General features: G+C 32.9%; 1 protein-coding gene across 3 annotated transcripts in view; it reads left to right on the top strand.

The window, feature by feature from the left end:
• LNPK (lunapark, ER junction formation factor) overlaps positions 1-16,699 on the top strand; it is an 87,991-nt gene extending 71,292 nt beyond the window's left edge. The window contains exons 10-14 of one of the 3 annotated variants that reach the window (XM_053597723.1): positions 4,762-4,867; positions 6,298-6,368; positions 7,145-7,315; positions 9,401-9,483; positions 15,336-15,470. In XM_053597723.1, coding sequence (XP_053453698.1) covers positions 4,762-4,867; positions 6,298-6,368; positions 7,145-7,315; positions 9,401-9,483; positions 15,336-15,344 — 440 coding nt within the window. In that variant the 3' untranslated portion in view covers positions 15,345-15,470. Of the gene's footprint in view, positions 1-4,761; positions 4,868-6,297; positions 6,369-7,144; positions 7,316-9,400; positions 9,484-9,657; positions 10,436-15,335 lie in introns of those variants that run through there. The other 2 variants (XM_053597722.1, XM_053597721.1) reach the window with 2 other exon arrangements.
• The last annotated feature ends 4,635 nt before the right edge of the window (positions 16,700-21,334 follow it).

Here is a 21,334-nt window from a genome sequence, read left to right as displayed (position 1 = left end):
TTCTCAACTTTCCTAATGCCGTGACCCTTTAATACAGTTCCTCACGTTGTGGTGACCCCCAGCCATAAAATTATTTTCGTTGCACAGAAACTAATTAGGAAGGTTTATTTTATAGCAATAAAAATAATTTTATGGTTGGAGGTCACCACACATAAGGAACTGTATTAAAGGGTTGTGGCATTAGGAAGGTTGAGAACCACTATTTCATAGCAGTGAAAGTAATTTTATGGTTGGGGGTTACCACAACATGAGGAACTGCGTTAAAGGGTTGTGGCATTAGGAAGGTTGGGAACCACTGATTTAGGTCATCAGTTTCTCTCAGCAATGTATTGTGGTGTTCAGTTTATAGGTTTTGAACATTTTGAGGTTAAATTTACATATAACTATTTCATATTTTTGATGCTATTGTAAGTAGTATTGTTTTATTAATGATTTCTAACTGTTCATTTCGAGTAATATAGAAATACAATTGATTTTCATATATTGGTTTTATGTCCTCTAACCTTGGGAACCTCATTTATTGGTTCCAATAACTTTTTCTGGATTACATAGTATTACATAGACAATCACATATCTGTGAATAAAGAAAATACTACTTCCCCTTTTCCAATCTCGTTTCCTTTTATTTCTTTTTCTTACCTTATCACACTAGCTAGAACCTTCAGTACAATGTTGAATAGAAGCATAGGAGTAGACCTCCTTGCCTATTTGTTGATCTTAGGGGAAGAGCAATCAGCATTTAGCATGATGTTATCTCTAGGGTTTTTTGTTTTAACAAATACTCTTTATCAGTTTGAAGTGCCTGCCTATCCTTAGTTGGCTGGAGTTTTTTTTTTTTTTTTCTTAATCAGTAATAGATAATGGATTTTGTCAGGTGCTTTTTCTGTATCTACTGAGATGCTCATATTGGGTTTTGTTTATTTCTTTGTTTTAACATCTGTTTGTATAGTAAATTACATTGATTTTTAAATGTTAAACCAATTTGCTTTCCAGGAATAAATCTCACTTGGCCATGATTTATTTTATTTTATTATATTATTTATTTATTTATTTTTCGAGACAGAGTCTCACTATGTTGCCCTTGGTAGAGTGCCATGGCATCACAGCTCCCAGCAACCTGAAACTCTTGGGCTTAAGTGATTCTCTTGCCTCAGCCTCCCAAGTAGTTAGGACTGTAGGCACCTGCCACAATGTCCAGCTATTTTTGTTGTTGTTGCAGTTGTCATTGCTGTTTAGCTGGGATGGGCTAGGCTCAAACTTCCCATGTTTGGTGCATGTGGCTGGCGCCATAGCCACTGTGCTAAGGGTGCTGAGCCAATGATGCATTATTTTATATGTGTATTGTTGGATTCAGTTTTTGTTAAAAATGTTTGCATCAGTGCTTATTAGGGATGTTGGTTTGTAGTATTTTTTTTTTCTTCTTGTGTTTTTGTCTGGTTTTGTTATCAGAGTTATGTTGGCTTCATGGTGTAAGTATTCCCTCTTTGATTTTTCTGCACAAATTTCTGTATAAAATGTGTGCACTTGTTTACAATTGGTATTATTTCTTCCTTAATTTAAATTTTTGGTAGAATTTACTGGTTGTAACTTCCAGGCCTGGGTTTTTCTTTGTGGAAAGATTTGTTTGATGTTTTAACTAAAAATTCATTCTTTTTAATTAAAGGAAAACTCCAAATGAATTTCACACATAGATACCAAAATTCTTAATAATTTTAATAAATCAAATAGTTGTTTTTATCTTTTTGAGTGATCCTTTGATAGTCTGGTAGTCTTTCAAGGAATTTGTCCATTTCATCTAACTTGTACAATTTATTGACATAAAGTTTTTCATAATATTCCTTATTGTCCTTTTAATACTTTTATAATCTTGAATTATGCTGGGTCTCTCATTTCTGATATTAGTGTTTTGTATCTTCTTTCTTTTTCTCTGATTAGTCTGAAATTTATCAGTTTTATTGATCTTCTCAAAGAATCAGCTTTTCTCTATTATTTTTGTATTTTCTAATTTATTAATTTCTTCTTTGATCTTTGTTATGTCTTTTATTTATTTTCATTTTTGTTTATTTTGGGTTTTATTTGATCTTTTCAGTTTTGTAAAGTAGAATCTGAAGTTATAGATTTTAGGCCTATTTCTTTGTAATATAGGTGTTTAGTGTTATATATTTTCTTCTAAGTACTGCTTTATTGCGTATCATAAATTTTGATAGCTTTCTTCCATTGTCATTGAGTTCAAAACATTTTCTAATTTTCCTTTAGATTTTTCTTTGAATACTGGATTATTTAGTTGTATGTCAATTTAGTCTCCAAATATTTGGAGATTTTTCAGATGTTTTTCAACAGAAAACTGAGTTCCAGTTTAATTCTGCTGTGGTTAGAAAACATACTTCTTGTTTGAATCCTCTTAAATGTATTAAGACTTGTTTTATGTTCCAGAATGCCATGTCTTAGTAAGTGTTTTCTGGTCACTTGAACATATATTCATGGGGCATTGATTCTAGGACCACCTAAGCAGATACCAACATCCACAGATTCTCAAGTTCCTTATATAAAATGGTATAGGATTTGCATATAAACTGTGTACATCCTCCTATCTCCCTGTTTTTAATTTTTGTTTTGTTTTGTTTTTTTAGATAGCATTTCTCTCTGTTGCCTAAGCTAGAATGCAGTGGCATCACCATAGCTTCCTACATCCTCAAACTCCTAGGCTCAAGCAATCCTCCCACCTTACCCTCCTGAGTAGCTGGGATTACAGGCGTGTGTCACCATGCCCAGATAATTTTTCTATTTTTTCTGGAGACAAGGTCTCACTGTTTCTCACACTAGTCCTGAACTCCTGGCCTCAAGTAATCCTCCTGCCTCAGATTCCCAAAGTGCTAGGGTTAATGTGTGAGCCACCGTGCCTGCCCCCCTCCTGTGTACTTTAAATTGTCTGTAGAGTTCTCATAATACCTAATACAATGCAGTCGATTAACTTTTAAGGTGATTTAAAGAATAGAAAATCTCTTATATTTACCTACATGATAACTATTTCAAATTCTCTATTCCTTTGTATAGATCCTGTTGTCTGCAGTCACTTTCATTCTGCCTGAAGGACTTTTAACATTTCTTATAGTACATGCAATTCTGCTAGTGATGAATTCTTTTAGTTTTTGTATGTTTGAAAAAGTCTTCATTTTGCCTTCATTTATAAAAGATGCTTATACTGGATACAGAATTTTTATCTGACAGTTTTTTTCTTTCCAAATTTTAAAGATATTGTTTTACTTTCTTGTGGCTTTGATTTTTTTTCTGATGGGAAGTCTGCTGCCATTCTTACCTCTGTTTTTCTATACTTATATCTTTTTGGCTGCTTTTAAGGTTTTCTCTTTATCACTGATTTTAAGCAACTTGATACTCTTATGAGGCAAAATTATGTCTTTTATGCTTCTGATTTGTTGATATTTTTGGATCTGTGGTTTTATGGCTTTCATCAAATGTAGAAAATTTTTATACATTATTGCTTCAAATATATTTTTCTTTTCCATCATTTCTCTCCTTTATGCACTCCAATTGCATACATATGAGACTGTTTGAAGTTGTTCCATGACTTGCTGATGATTAAAATATTTTTAATCTTTTCTCTGTTTTGTGTGGTTTCTATTCATATATATCTTCAAGTTCACCAGTACTTGTTTTCTGCAATGTCTATACTGTTGTTCACATCATCTGTGGATTTTTCATCTTAGACATTCTATTTCATACTATAGAAGTTCAATTTATTTATTTTTAATTTTTTTCCATGTCTCTACTTAGTATATTGAATCTTTCCTCTAGATTCTCAAAGTGTATGAAATATGGTTTTAATAAATATTTTAAAATCTTTACTGATTCAATTCTTGCTGTCATGTGTGGGTCAGTTTTGATTGCTTTTTCTTATTGTGGGTAGTATTGTCCTATATTAATATGTCTAGTAATTTTTTATCTGATGCCAGACATTATGAATTACACTATTTCCTTTAATGTTTTTGTGTGGTTTTGCTTTGATCCTCTGATAGTTTTCTCACATGCAGGCACCAGTCAGTATTTTGCTGAATATGATAATGTTCTTTCTCTGTGCCTTTTCTCCTCTTCCATACTCTTCCCTGTGAACTGGAGCTGCCTGGACCTCCTCAGAGTTACAGCTCTATCTCCTCTACTCTGAGAGACTTCTACACTTCACCTGGGTTTACCCTTCTTGTGCAGATGCCTGGAAACACTCTTCTAGGCAATAAGCTGGGGGAAGTTGTAGGACATACTTTGTTTTTAGTCTCTCAGGGAACATTAACCTACATTGCCTGATATCCAGTGTCTTTAAAATTACATTTTCTGTTGTCCAGTGTCTTTAAAATTGTTACTTCATATGTTTTATGTTTTTCAGTTTTTTATTTGCTTTAGGTGGGAAGGTAAATCTGACCTCTGTTATCTTATTATGGTCCAAAATGGAAATCTTCTAATCTTACATAAGCTTTTAAAAGTTGGACATTAAAAAAATATTTTAACAGAACCAAATGTAGTTTCATTTACTAATATATTGTGTTGATGGTTCTGTTATAGCTTGTATTTTTGTAGTGCAGTATTTTTAATGAAAACTTAAATGTTCTACAGAGGTTTATAGGAATTAATACTGTTTTGTTAGAACTTTTAAGAGTTTTAATAAGCATAAGTAGTTCTTGGTAACTGATTTAAATTATATATAATACATTTTATACATATCAATCTTATATGTATTTATGTGTTTAATAGGTCTTCATCCTCCAGGTCCACCTTTAGCAAGACCCATTCTTCCCCGAGAACGAGGCGCTCTGGATAGAATTGTTGAATATTTAGTTGGTGATGGTCCACAGAACAGGTAATGTTTACTAAGGTGGTAGATAAGTGAAAACAAAAAGATTTATTGGCCAGGGTACATGTGTGTGCATACACTAGATGTTCTACAGTTTCGTAGCTTTGCAGAAGAGTACATAATCAATTGTTTTACAGTAGGAATTTGGGCAAAGTAGACCAGATAACATCCATTTGGAAAAAAATGTTCTGCTATAAAACTATTTTTAGAGAAATTGAGTTTTTTAAATGAAACTTTTAAGCTTGAAGGCACAAAAATAGTGAAAAATCTGGTAGGTTGTAAGAAATGGAGATTTTTAGGTATTATTATTTGACTTGGTGATGGTAATTTATATGTATTTAGCATTAACAGTTCTTAAAATGCCTTTCCAATTATTACCTTATTTGATCCTTACAGTAACTCTAGGAAAAATAGGTATGATATGAATACAACAATTGACAAAGTCTGTAGGTCACTACAAAAGTTTTGAGACACACTGTGTTATGGATCCATTATTTCACTTCCAAGATACAGTCAACAGTGTCCTTTCTGATTCACCTGTGTAAGTTTTAAGTTGCTTGGCTTATCGCTGTTACTGAGAGGGCTTCATTTGTTTCTGTCATCTGCAGATTTTATGTTTCTTGATTTTTGTGTATCTAAAACTTTTGTATGACCCACATACAAACTTTTTAAAAGTTAATATAATAGTAGAGTAGATATTTAACTTTACTTGTTAATATCATTTTACTAAAGAGATAATAATGTTAATATAATAAATTATGCTATCCAAAATTAGAATAATGTTTGATAGACTTAATATTTGTTGACTACATACATAAAGAGCAGAGAAAGTATATGAATAGAAAATAAGGAAGATGTTTAAGGAAGATTTGTTAACTATATACATAGAGAGCAGAGAAAGTATATAAATAGCAAATAAGGAAAGTATATAAATAGAAAATAAGGAAGATGTTTAACTGGGAAAGGTACAGGAATCATGCATAAACTAAACAAAATTAAATATTATTATTATTTTTACTTCAAGATTTCTCACAGTCAGGTTTTTATAATACTTATTGTGAATCTCAAAAAGGGCTCCATCTTTTCTAGTCTTGTCTAACCACACATTTGGGGGATTTTATCCCTGGGAACATACATTGGTAAATACCAAAATTCAAGTGTTTTGTTATGAAATATGTTTCTGCTAACTTAAGAAGGATATATTCATTTAAATAATTTTTAATTCAATGTATAAATTATATTTTAAAATTGTTGAAATTTTGCTTGAATATAAAGAATATTGTTCATGGGTTTAGGATTTACTAAGTAACATCTAATCTGTTATAGCATATTTAACTATTTTAAAATATAAATTAGCCATGATAGCTAAAATCAAATGATCTGTGCTTTGTCTGTATTTGTAACTAGTCTGTTAATTTTTTTCTTTTGTGGCTTAGGTATGCCCTTATTTGTCAGCAGTGTTTTTCTCATAATGGCATGGCTTTGAAGGAAGAGTTTGAATACATTGGTAAGAATTATTGGGCAGTTAGATTTAAATATTTTACTTTAAATATTTTAGCCATTTCCTATGTAATGTCATTTTATTTTAGATATTGTCTTTGTATTGGTTACACAGAGCAAAGCAGGGAAAAAAACTCAGGTTTCTTCCTCAAATAATGTATAACCTCTAGGCCGGTAATTTTCCAACCTCACTGTGCATCACCTGAAGAGCTTTAAAAAATTATGATACGCAGGACCCCTAGAAAGAATCTGCTTTAATTGATCTTGGATGGGGTCCAGACATCAGCATTTTTTTTTTTAAAGTTCCACACGATTCTCATGTGTAGCCACTATTAAAAACTACTATGGTAACTTTATGCTTCTGAAATATGACATGCTATATTTTCTTGGGCAAATGAGCAAGGTTCCGAATTTTAAAGTACCAATTGACTCGGGTGATTAGAAATACAATTTCACTAATTCATTTAAATGATTAATATTGTTTTGCTTTCAACCTGCTATGTAACTTACTACATGGCTAACCTGCTATGTATTTTATTCTGCCTTTTCCGCTTTGAATTTAGACTCTTAATTCTAATAATAATTAGAAAGCATGCTTTAAAATTAGCTTTGTTTAGAATATCTACCATATTATTATTAAAATAACATGTGAATTTCATAAGCGATAAGTAATTTTTGAAGTGTTCTTTGAATAATCTGCAAAAGTAATATTGTGAGTTATCTGGTTAGTCTTTAAACTTTCTGTGGTTGTGGTTTTGCTTATTTTAAAAAAATTCTCTGCAGCTTTTCGATGTGCCTACTGTTTTTTCTTGAATCCTGCAAGAAAAACCAGACCCCAGGCTCCAAGACTTCCAGAGTTTAGTTTTGAGAAGAGGCAGACAGTGGAAGGCTCAAGTTCAGTTGGTCCCTTGCCATCAGGAAATATGCTTTCATCAGAGAACCAGTTTAGTGAAGGTATGAATATTTAATTAAACAGTTTTGTCTTTTAATAATATATGCTATTTAAGAATGAAAGCATAGGCTCGGCGCCTGTAGCACAGTGGTTACAGCACCAGCCACATATACCCAGGCTGGCAAGTTTGAATCTGACATGGGCCAGCTAAACAACAGTGACAACTGCAATAAAAAATAGCCAGCTGTTGTGGTGAGTGCCTGTAGTCCCAGCTCCTTGGGAGGCTGAGGCAAGAGAATTGCTTGAGCTCAAGAGTTTGAGGTTGCTGTGAGTTGTGATGCCATGGCACTCTACCAAGGGCGACATAGTGAGACTCTGTCTCAAAAATAAATAAACAAATAAATAAATAAAAATAATAAAGCATAATGCTTTTAGGTAAAAATGGATTAATTTATCAGATTTTACAGCATGTTTTTATCAGCTTTTGTTCTGATACTGTTGCCCCTTGTGTGATTGGTATGATGTGTTTCAGTTTTAATATGCAAGTTATATTGTGATAAGCAGCATCTAGCACCAGCTAGGTAAACATTGTTTAAGGAGTGTTCTCTTCTAAAAACTGTTGGGAGATTTGATTAGCATATTTTCATGGGGTCATTTTTTCAATTCATCTGGGTAAAGCAGATTATTAGAATTATGAAACGACTCTTCAGAGGATAAAATCCTTATAAGATTTGTGATAAACATTGATAAAATAGTTTTATGTCGCTTGAATTGGCAGAAATTATCAGAAAACAGGAAACTTTGAAATTGTAATGTCATCATTGCCTTTTTTTTGTATGACTATGTCAATAGAACTGGTATTCCATTGAAACAAATGGTGTAATGATTTTAGAGAAACAGAATTTATCAGAATTCACTGGATTTTAGAATTCATCTTACAATTCTGTTTTAGGAATTCGTGAAGAAGTGTCATGAAAAAATGGAAAAGATAAGATGGAATATTTGACTATTAATTGCCAACTGTTTCTTGCTGCATTATTAATAATAACTTTCTTAATTCGCTCTGAATTATGGAGAGTGCCGAAATCATGACACAGTCCATGATAATTTGGTTTCACATCTGGTATAGTAATAAAAGCACATTGAAAGTTTAGTTCGGGGCAGCGCCTATGGCTCAGTGGGTAGGGCACCAGCCCCATATAGTGAGGATGGCAGGTTCAAGCCCAACCCTGGCCAAACTGCAACAAAAAAATAGCCAGGTGTTGTGGCAGGTGTCTGTAGTCCCAGCTACTCGGGAGGCTGAGGCAAGAGAATCACCTAAGCCCAGGAGTTGGAGGTTGCTGTGAGCTTTGTGATGCCACGGCACTCTACCAAGGGTGATAAAGTGAAACTGTCTCTACAATAACAAAACAAAACAAAAAACAACAAAGTTTAGTTTGCATAATTTATTTCCCAGTCAGTATTCATTCTTTTAATTTTTATGAATAATCATTTATATACATTTGATTACTTCTTCATAAAGACATTAAATATTGCAAAAATAGCTTTAACTGAGGATACTGTATCAGGTAGTGAATTTCAGGTAATCAGAAATTTGGTGTGAGATTTGAGTATCTGTTTTTTTTTTTAATTTTGAAGAGTGAACCTAAAATATGTGTGTTAAATGGGCTTGGTTTTTGGCTTACTAACAAATATCATAATGAATTTGAATATAAATAGCTATGAAAGAGGCCTGTATTGATTCCAACACTGAATCAATATATTTATCTTCTCCAAGTCTACAACATCAACTTCAAACATGGTCAGTTTTTTTTTTTTTTCTTTTGCTTAAGTCATGTTCTGAGCTACATTTTGTCATATGCAAACCAGCTGCCTTGCCATTGCAACCTCTTGGAACCGAAAATTCAAGGATTTCATACTGAAGATGCCTAAAGGAAATATTGAAGCTCTTTCTATGAGTAATGTTGCTTACTAAGCTAAAGCGAATATATGAAAGCAAATAGTTGGGACAAAAAGAAAAGGAAAGAACAGTCAACAAAATTAACATCTTCATAATGAGTCCCATGTTTTATAAATCTTCTACTAAGGTCAAGATGGATAGTTAGCAAACAACACCCAGCTATACCTTTCCTTCTCATCTAATCTAGGAGGAGCAATACCCCAGATGTCTCATTTTCTGTCTGAAATCTCCGGAATGAAGTCTAACTGGCTCAAATTCAGTCCTAATAAGGTAATGTTAATAGGTGAAGACAAAACTCAAGGCAGGGTCTGATAACGACATAGTTTTAAAAACTGAAGCAGCCATTCCATTTGGTTAAGATAGTTTCTAGAGTAGTAATTTTCATACTTCTCTTTGGATTCACCAAAGTGGCAATGAGCATCTTTTTCTTCTTTGGCTTTCCAGAAGACTGAAACTGAAATTTTTCTCAAGATTCCTGTCTCAACACTATGACACACAGTTACGGATTTCAAGGTGGACTCCTTTAGTAAATTTCTGAAAGTATGTCTGATGAACAGAGGAAGCTGCAATTGTTTTGAACACCAGCGGCATACGCTTTTGCTTAAATTGAACTTTTTAGTAAGACCGTATCATCTCAATTATCTACTCTGTGCTAATAGCCAATATAATTGGGTTTAGATTTCTGATTCCTACACTTTTCAATGATGTAGAAACTTGAGGTCTGAAAAAAAAACTTTACTGTTTTAATCTATATATCATTAAAAATATTTTAAATAGTTTTCTGGTAGCAGTAGCAACTGTAGAAATTAGATTATCGAATTTACAGATGGAGCCAAAAGGTGACTTTCTTCTAGCTGAACTTTTCTTTCAATGAACATCAGTATGCATTTATATGAATAAGCTAGAATTAATGGAAGAAACATTTTTTTTAAACCATGATGTAAGATTTGAAATTAAGTTTTGTCTGGATTCTGATATTGGAAGATTTTACATCTAGGATAATGGACAAGGCTTTTATGATTCTGGACCACTCTTTGTAAAAATGTATGGAATCTTAGAAAGTATTTATCAAAGAGGGAGACCTAGAAGAAATTTTTCCTGTTAATTGCTCCTTTAATTCCTTTTCTTCTTGAAATCTCTGGAATGAAATCTAACTGGCTCAAACTTAACCAAAATTTGAGGCAGGGTCCAATAACTTCATAGTGTTAAAATCTGAAGCAACCATTTTTTTTCTAGAACTTTGTATCCATATGCTTTGGTAATAGATTATTAGTGAAACACAAATTAAGGATATGTATTGTCTTTTTATCTAAGAACATACTAGATGTATTATGCCAAGAAATGAAATCAAACCTTTATTGGTTCCTCAGTTTCTTTTATGATTAAAGTACAGTAATACTTGTTTCTCTGCTAAGTTACATAAAAGTGGTTTATCAGTTTTTAAACAAAATGTACTTTCTAAAATAACCTGGTATATAACATTCTTTTTGTTGTATGTAATAAACATTAGAGTACTTGATTGCTACATTGTTAGTATACATATACTTAGTGCAGTAATTTTTTTTGCTATTATAGTTAAAAAATGTAAGTATTGTGTTTTCATTGCTTAGTTATATTTGTCTAAGTCTTGTATAATTATTTTAGTATAAAATAGTTTTAATCCAACTGGAAATAACTTGCTAATAATAAAACTCATGGCATCTAATCAATACCATCATAATATCAAGTAAAAGTTATGTTAGTTGAAATTTATCTTGATAATCTATTTTCTGTCCCTCCTTTCTTTTATACAAAATACTGTTACTATTAGGTATAGAACTAGGGAAAATTCTATTATTTAAATTTTAAATTTTAGTATTTTTATTATGATGGTCTAGGAAATCAAGCTATTTGATAATGTAAAATTTGTTGAATTCCATGTATATGCCAGATCTAAAAAGCTTATGCTTTTAATAATAAATAAATAAATAACATTATATTTAATTATGTACAGCCTATTCAAGAAGTAAACTTGCTTGTAGGATGTTTTTGCATGTTTGTTTTAGAGATCTTTTGGCTTTCTGACTCCCTTTTCTAAAACATCTTCACCCAAATAGTTGGATCATTGCTTAATAATGAAACTCTTGTCTAATTGATTTGTTCACCACTGTAAATAATGAAATGGTATCCTGTGTGTAGAATACTAGCTATTGTCTCAGGGGTGTTTATAACTTATTTGAAGTTTATTCATTGAGTCATTGGATTGAATTGGGATGAAATTCATGCCTTTGTTTTTTAATAAGTTGTCCCTTTTCTTTGAGGCAGGAAAATCTTGTAGAAGGTGCCTTATTTAAAATTTGTGCATTCAAAGACAAGCTGCCAATTTTAATTTAATAAATCTCCTTTGAGTAAGTTTATAGTCTACACGTCTAGTAAGCACTAAGGTGTTAGCAAGGCAAAATTTTGATGTGTTAGCAAGGCACTTATTATATAGTTATTAAAAATATATAGTTATCCCCGGGTCGGTTCCCTCGGCAGTGACCTTCAGGGAGTCCTGAAGACCATGGAGGCCTCCTGAGCAACAGCTTCTGACCTTCACCCCCTCAGGCAGAGGGAGAATCACTAGGAAGAGGGGAACAATGGGAAGAAGACAAAATGGCTGCCTCTAGAGTGGCAGCAAGATTTGGAAACATGCTTGTTTCTCAGGCACCTCCATTCTCTCCCCATCTTGGGGACATGAAAGAAAGAAAGCGTCATGATTGCTCCGCGTCAAAAAAAAAAAAAAAAATATATATATATATATAGTTGTTTTTCTAGACTATTATTTATTTATTTTTTTTTACAAAATTCTTTTCTCAAGAGCTAGAATAAAAACCCAAAGGTAAGATGGTAATATTCTTACATGTTTTTGCATTATGTGGTTTATAAGGTGAAGCAGTGGTATTCATTCTACAGTTGCGCTCAGTTTTGTGAGTTTGAGTTTTCTGAGTTGAGGCTTCACTCAGACAACTAAAAGCCAGTTGTTACTATATGGGAGGAAAAACTTCTCTCAAGAATATTGGGATAGGGGTGGGGCAGGTGGCAGGAGTAGGAAAAAAATTCCATGGCTCATTTTTGTTTTATTACTTTGTGGTATGTTGTTTTCTTGGCATTATAGATGCCAACATTGATTTTAAGATTTTTCTTAAGGATGGAATTAGATCATTCAGGTAATTGTTTCATATTTTAGTCTTGAACTGGGCAATTCAGGGAAGAACAGGCTTGTTTAATTAGGGTGAACACAAAGCCTAATTTCTTTTGTAGTATCTCATCTTCAAATATTAACATCTTGTTAAGTGTATTTTATGCTGCCAAACTATTTTAAGCAGCAAGTTCACAGAAAAAATTAACTATTTCTGTTAGAATAGGCAAATGATACTCTCCCATAGAATAAAATAATACTTTTAGAATACATTAATCTTATGAAGCTCTGAGGTTTACTTATTAAATTGATATATAATTCTCTGATTATCTTTTATACCTGGTTATTTAAATCTTATTCTGTGACTTCTCTCAAAATGACATTGGCATCCAAACATCAAGTACTTATCTTATTTAGACTAGCTGAGGTCTGCATTTATAGGCATCATGACACATAGTTTTTTTTCTTTTTGTAATGCTACTGCTATTAAAATTGCTTTTCTGCAATTTAACCCAGTGGGAAAAATAGTCATTAATAGACTATTTGATTATTTTCAAACCCCATTGACGATTTCACCAATTTTTTAGTCTCCCATATATTCTCTGAAATATTGTACAATATTTACCAGATAACTTTGTGTACCATGTTGTTTTCTAATTATGACAGCACATGGTATTTCTTCGAATTGTTATATTGCAGCTATTTAAAAATTCCAGTATTATAGTTCACTTTTTTGTATTAATTGTTTCTTTAGACCCCAGAATTTTAAAATTAAATTGGCTTTAGTAGTAAAGGATCTATTTTGAAAATAGTAACATCATAAAGCTTTAATATGATAAGCCTTGGATTTTGATACATATCCTGTTTCCGTACAGTATTGATGCAGTCTGTCAGACAGAATACGACAAACTATGTGGACCTTTGTTCAGTTAAACATGTTTATTTTTGAGTTGAGTTCTGGATTCTGAACTTTTTGTTTTTCTATTTTGTGTGGCTTTATTGGTTCAACGAGCTTCAGAAGGCTTAGTTAACTATAACAAATTATAAAGTCCTTGCCAAGTAAATATTGCTGTATGGCCAGAGAGTTGTGGAAAACCATGACTTTTGAAATTCTACCCTGGATAAATTCTGTGAGGGTAGAATTACAAATGGTTAGTGACTCTTGAAGTTTTCCATGGAAGAACTTGCTTGCTCTTGTAGCAGAAATGATTTGTGCATGTTCATAGTTTTATTTGCCCTTTCTGCCCTGGAACATTCAAATAACAAAACTTGAGTGATGTACTGCTTTTCTACCTTGATTTTTATAAGATTCCAAGTTGTGCAGCAATGCCATTTTAAGTTCCTTATTAAGATACAACTAGGGATTTTATGAAATTTGGCTCAAAAATGATTATAAATATTCCTCACTATTTGTAGTTCTATGAAATTTTCATAAAAACCTCATTAAATCAGATGTCCCTAAGTGTGGAATTTGGGTCATTCTACATATAAAAAGAAGAAAGGTGGTGGGCAGCCACCACTCCTGTGGCTCAAAGGAGTAGGGCACCAGCCCCATATGCTGGAGATGTCAGATTCAAACCCAGCCCTGGCCAAAAACTGCAAAAAAAAAGAAGAAAGGTGGTCATAATTAATCCTTTTAGCTAGAGTCCAAAGTATCCATTTAAGGAAATAATTCTCTTTATATAGTTTTAAAGTGTTGACATAAAGTGTGTGAGTTATAGATAATTTGTATTTATTAAAGCTGATAAACCCAACGCATAATTTCTTTACAAAGCTGTTAATTAATTTTATTTATTTATGTAGCAAAACTCTGGCCAATACTGCACAAGGAACTTAACTAGAACTTACTAAGTAGGCTGGCATTCCCTCTAGATCAGTGGTTCTCAACCTTCCTAATGCTGCGGCCCTTTAATACAATTCCCATGGGTCACGACCCGCAGCTATAGATTATTTGAATTAGTAACATTTGTAATATAAAGGATCTTCTATGAGGGTATGAAAATCTGCTTTTTTTGCTTAATTGGCATGGGTTAGCCATATTTTTCCTGCAAAGAATATTAATTGCTGTTTATTACAAAAACAAAACAAAGAAATACCTGAAAGCTGGATTTTTATCTTTTACTTGGAAATTGGATGGAAATGTGTCTGCTTTTGCCATTCCCTTTCCCATTATGTTCTTTAAATTTAAAAGAATTAAGGATAGTTTATTTAATGAAATTGTTACTACATTATTACCAAGGGATTTGAGTTTAATAAAAGAGAGTGTAAAGGGAATAAATTTTCAGGTAGGACCAAGAACCTTGCTTAACTTCTTCTATGAAGATGGGGGGAAATGACCCTTCTCTTTCTTTCCATAGCTTGCTAGATATGTATCATATTCTGACCCAGATGTTAAATACACAGAACTTGTCTTGCAGAGGGATGAGGGGAGACTTATGCTTTTGTAAAAGGTGGATTCTGACTCCCTCAGGTCTTGGGTAATAGAGACGTACATCAGTATGAAAAACCACTGTCTACGTGTGCGCACACATGCATATGTGCACACACAAAAGTATATTTACACCTTGCTCACAGGGTGGCCAAGATACAAGGGAAGCAGTTCCTTCAGAAAGCATAAACTGGTTGTTAATGCATTTGGTTTTTATGTTGGACTGTTGTCTTACAGCAAATAATTCTATTGAGAGTTTGACTTTTCATCATTCAACTCTTTCCAATGTGTTTTTAGGAGCTATTTTATATAAAAGTACAGCACATTAGATAAAAGTATGTTTTTACTCCAATTTTTCCTTCATATTAACTCATAAATGGTTGTTATAAGGAATTGGGTACTTTTAAGGATAATGTTAGTCAATGCTGTTTCTCAGTCTGTGTATGTGTATGCGTGTGTCTTTTTTTTTACTTGCCTTATTTAGCAGTCTTAATATTTAAGTACTCTTAAACTCTTGAATCTTTATCTTTTCAGAATCTTTAGAAGAACAAGATGTTCTTGACAATGATACAGAGCAGACAGATGACAAAACATCAGCCACAGAGCAGACAAATGAAGTGATTGAAAAAGCATCTGACTCAGAGGAACCAGAACAGAAACAAGAAGAGACTGAGAATGAGGAAATCTCAATGAATGAAGCCAAATCAATAGTTTCCAGAGATGACTCTATTCCTAATCCTGAACTAAGTGGAGAATCTTTGATGGCAAAGTAGTAAATGCTTCCATGTGCCTTCAACTGGATATTTATAGTCTTGTTGATGTCAGTTATTCAGTTATTGCTTTTTATGCGGTACACTTTTTTCCCCCCCTTGGGCCCTCTAAGGATATGCTTGGTGTCATTTGAATTCAAGATTCCTAGCTATTTGAACATGTCAAAGTTTTATCTATTAAAAGCAAGTGATATCAGTGGAGTAAGATCCTTTTAAATGTGCAGAGACCCACACTATTTCAACAGCTTTTAGATATTTTTTGTCTGTTCCAAAAGTAAATAAACATGACTTTCTTGTTTTCTGTATGTATAAACTGTAAATATTCATTTTGACATAGGAAGAACTTTGGCTAGGAATCAGTTCTCGAATAGTGTTTGTTTTAAGGAATGAAACAATTAAAATTTTGAATACTTCATTATTAAAATTGGATAGAATTTTAACTCTTAAGATATTTGTGGGCAGGGGAAATGTCTATTTAGGTGTTTACATTAAACTAAGTGGTATGAAAGTTGTAACTGCAACTACATAGGCATTGGTATGAATTCTCAATAAGAATGCAATTTAACAGTCAAGTGCAGTATTCCTTTTTGATATCTTTTATTTTGCAGCTGGGCCAAAGGCACATGATGTATCTAATTAGTTTATGTTTACATAGTAAAATATAGGAAATATCTCTGCACTAGACTGTACTTGAATTCTGAGCATTATTTATACTTGTAAAATGATGATATATAAGTGAATTTTGTGCTTTTGTGTGTATTTTGTTAAGGAAAATAAAGATAATCTGGCAGCAGTTTCTTTTTGTTAAATAACTAGTCTTATTCAAATATTATCTTGGTGGATTACTTTGCTACCTTGTAAATCTTAGTAGAAAGAGCTCACAGTACAATAAATCTGCAGATTCTTCTTAGAGCAAATTATAATGCTTTTATCAGACTTGTTGCCTCTCAGGTCCTGAGAAATAGTGACATATAGAGGTTCCTTTCAGAAGTTAGGTTTTTTTGATTTAGGAACATCTTAGGTCAATTTGCAATTTTTAACTTTCAGAAACAAAGGAGTTTTGTGAGGATAGGCAGTTTCTAGTAGCTCATTGGACTTAAAATTTGTACTAAGGAATAACTGGGAAAAAATTTTGACCCAGAATGGTAATTCTTGGGCCTTAAATACATTATGATTCTCTTTTATAGTTTCCTTTTATCTTTATTCCTCAATTTTGAAAAAAAATTACAATCAAGTTATTATACCAAAGGAAGGAGTATACCTGTCTGGATAATGTTTCAACATTGTGCATAGTTTATTAAAAATTAAAGAAAATTTTTTTAGCATTTCAGAATTTATTTTTATAATTTAGTATCTTATACATGATAGATATTTTAATGAACCCAGTCTATTTATAGTTTCAGGCATCTTGGAGTAGTGACCAGAGTTCAACACGCAGCACTGGACTTAGGTTCTAGGTCTGCAGGGGAGCAAGTCACCTAAACTCTATGAGATGGTTTTCTCATCCATAAAATGGGAAGCAGAATGCCTGTTTTTCAAGGATAATTTATGTAATGTGCCTAGTTCAGTGCTTGATAATTAATAGATATTAAGTAAATGGTAGCATTTGTTATTATAGACATCTTTGTGAAAGTGAGCCATAAATTCTTCTACTTGCTGATAAGGAAATTAAGACATAATATGAACATATAATTTAGCTGTTCAGAATCAAGCCTAAGTTTTCCTTATCAACTTTTATTTATCATGTGTTTATATATATATATGTATATGTATATATACACACACACATTTTATCATGTGTGTTCCTACATATGTGTGTGTATGTATATATATGTATATATATAAAACAGGAAACCAAGACTATGAAATATAATGTTTTTAGGAAAATGAATTTAATCATTTTTTTATGTGTGTTATTGGCCCATAGACATTTTAGTTAATGCCTTTAGAGTCATATTATAAAACATACAAATTCTGATATACATTGCTAGAAAATGAGTACCTTAAAGAAATATAATTTAATGATAGAATCAAGCAGATTTGAGAAATTTCTTTGAAAGAAATTTGGAAGAATGTTTAATGATTACAATCATGTCACCTGTTATACTAATATTTTTTTACAATAGAAAAGTGTATTCTGATATTATTATCATAAAAAGTTACTGTAGTAGTAAAATTTTGTATTTCTGATAATTAAGTCTAGCATAAATGAGAAACACCAAACTATTAAGTACTTAGCTAGTCATCTGAAATACTTTACTTTCAAATGTTTAAGAAGTCATCATCTAAACTCTTCTCGCTATATCCTAAGCATAATCTACAAATATGATCTAGCTTCTCTCTTTCCATCGCTCCTCCATTGTGCTGTAGCCATATATTCTGCTTTTCAATTTTCTGACCAATTGTCTAAGCCCTTTTCTTGCCTTAGGTTTCGTGTTAAATTTTCCCTCCTCAGAGAGCTGCCCTCCAAAACTCTGTCTAAAGCTGGCCTCTGCCTTGTACTCTCTATCATGCCTATCTGTGCTCACAGTTGTTAACACAATTTGCAGGTATTTTGTTTTTTTACTGTCTATCTTCACAACATAAAGCCTATATGTGCAAGTATCTTATTTTTCTCGTCACATCTGTATCTTGTGGGCCTACCACAATGTTTGACACATATTTATTATGTGAATAAATAACTTTATCGCTAAATGTAGCAAAAACTAACTTATTGTTTCACTGCTTGTCAGTATGGACATTGTTGAGTACTCTTCTTTGAAACACTTTTTTTTTTTCTTTTATGGCTTTTGACTTTTCATGCTATTATTCTGTTACTACTCTGGCCTCTTGCTCTCGGTGCCCTTTGCAATCCTTTGCTCATCCTTTAAATACTGGTGTTCCTTAATGTTCTGTCTAGTGTCATCATTTCCTTACTCTGCATACTCTTTCTCTAGGAACTCTCATCAGTACCCATGAACTTAATTGCCATCTGTCTCTATGAATCTCAAAGCTCCAGCCTAGATCTGTTTCCTTCACTTTAGAACTACATATTCACCCATCTACTGGCATATCTCACAGTCAGTTTCTTTAAGAATGAATACTGTCTTTTTTTCCCTGATCTTCAGAGCCTTCAAATCTTTTATTTTTCTCATCTCATCCAAGTCAGAAACGAAAGTATGTAAATTCATCCCTTTTCCTGATATCCAAATTGTCAATTCCTGTCTGCTAAACATCTTCCAGTTAAATTATTTCTCAATCCCACTCATTGCATTAATAATAATAAATATTTGCATTCTTATTCTTTGTTAGACACTATGATAACTGCTGTATATTTAATATTTTGTTCTTTGGCAAGAATTCTGTAAAGATTTTTAACTGGAGTATAGAGAAAACTGAGATGAAAAGAAAGTAAGTGTCTTAGTTCATTTTAGACTACTGTAACAAAATACCACAGACTGGATAGTTTATAATGAACAGAAGCTTATTTGGCTCACAATTCTAGAGACTGGGAAGTCCAAGAGCATGGTGCCCAGCATCTGGTGAGGGCCTTTGTACTGCCTTATCCTCATCCTATGGCAGAAGGCAGAAGGACAAGAGAGGAGAAGAGTGAACAAGAAATTCTATTTACAGCCTCAAGCCCTGTTACAATTGGCACTAATCTAACCCTTGTGATCTAAACTTCTCCCAGTAGCCCTCCACCTCCCAACTCCATTGCACTCAGGATTAAGTTTCCAACATATGATTTTTGGGGGGACACATTCAAACCATAGCAGTAAACAACTTGAACGTTTGATAAGTGGAAAATCTGGGATTTGAAAGCTGGCAAATGACTTCAGACACTCCACTCTTGATTGTACAGCCTTTCAGTTCAGGCCTCCATCATTGCAGCTTAACAAAGCTGTCTCTTGACTGGTTTGCCTGTTCCCAATCTTGCATACTTGCTGTCTATTCTGTGCACTGCAGCTTGAATGAGTTTTCAAAAAAGGAAAATGAATCATGCCACATCATTGCTTAGACTCTTAATGACTCCTCACTGTTCTTGAAGTTCAAAGTTGGTATTATGGCCTAGAAAACTCAGCATAATTTTATTCCTAGTTACCTCTGGCATCTTCCTATACCACAACTACTGCCACTGCCACCTCCCTCTTGCCACATTTTATTGTAGCTATACTAATGATTTTTGTGCTTCACATATGCAAAGTCTTTTCTAATTGCCTAGCCTTCTTGAGCTCTTCCCCTATCTGAGATATCCTTCCACTCCAAAGGACACTGGGGGCCCTCAAAGATAGTTATTGAATTGGACTGGAATAGTTTCAGTTAGAACTTAAGTTTGGAAATTTTGTTACTTGTTGTAAAAGTATGGCTTTGTGTTCATGTGTCAGGGAGTGGGTAGGTGGGAGAGATTTAGTTTTGTTTTTGTTTTAGTGATTCCATCTCTCTCTGTAGTCTGGGCCAGAGCACAGTTTGATCATAACTCACTGCAAACTCAAACTACTGGGCGTAAGTGATCTTACTGCTTCAGCCTCCCATGTGGCTGGGACTACAAGCACTGCATAGCTCATTTTTCTATCTTTTTTTTTTTTTTTTTGTAGATACAAAGTCTCTCTCTGTTACTCAGGCTGGTATCAAACTCCTGGCCTCAGGCAATCTTCCCACCTTAGCCTTCCAAAGTGCTAGGATTACAGGCATGAGCCTCTGTGCTTAGCCAATAGTTTCCAATTATATGATTTTCATTAAATATTGTATGCTGAGTTTCAGAAAAGCTAAATGCCTTCTACATAGTCAAAGTAGTAGCAGACATCTGAGCCAAGCTGGAACTCAGATCTCAACTCTTAATTCAGACTACTTTATGTTGAACTTATGTTGAACCATTGATTTTATGTTGCTTTGATGCTGGTGTTAAGAGTTAAAGATTACTTAAAAATATGTTTACATCTATTTTTCAGCTGACAGCAACTACTTAGCTCTCTTTAACCTTTTTTTCTTACAGTGGTATGTTACAATATTGTATTTGTGTGCAAATCAGCTAATTGATCGGTCAAATAATGAAGATAATTTATGAATTATGGGTAGCTATTTTGAAATGACCATGGAGAACAGAGTTGCTTTAGAAAATTGGAAGAAAATAAGGTAATAAGTTACTATTTGGTATAACTTCAATTCGTTGTAAAAATTATACATGAAATCTAGATATAGCTAATGAACTCCTAAAGAGCCATTAAAAATAATTCTAGTACTTATGTAAAAATGAACCAAGGTAAAGATGGTTGTGAATTGATGATCTGCTATATCTTACAGTTTTTTAATTTGACTTGTTCTGAATTATTAAAGTACTAAATGTATTAATTCTACTGGTCATGAAGTAAATATATTCAGTCTCTGAATTTAGACAGACAAATAGATAAATAAAGCACAATTGTTAGAATAAAAACATAAGAATAAAAATTAAAATGAGTACAGAATTAAAGCCTTGTTAAATTATATTAATCCATAAACTATTAATTTGTCACAGCCTAATTTTTTTTCTTTTTTTTTTTTTATTAAATCATAGGTGTGTACATTGATATGATCATGGGGCATCATTCACTAGCTTTACCAAGTTTCACATATACCCTTGTAAGATGTACCGCTGGTGTAATCCCACCAATCCCCTTCCCTCTACCCACCTCCCCCCTCCCTCCTCTTCCTTTCCCCCTTCCCCCTATTCTTAGGTTGTAACTGGTTTATAGCTTTCATGTGAAAACCCTAAATTAGTTTCATAGTAGGGCTGAGTACATTGGG

This window comes from Nycticebus coucang, chromosome 7, assembly GCF_027406575.1.
Source record: "Nycticebus coucang isolate mNycCou1 chromosome 7, mNycCou1.pri, whole genome shotgun sequence".
NCBI lineage: Eukaryota > Metazoa > Chordata > Mammalia > Primates > Lorisidae > Nycticebus > Nycticebus coucang.
Note: the sequence above shows the minus strand (reverse complement) of the source record. Positions and strands in the feature narration are given on the sequence as shown.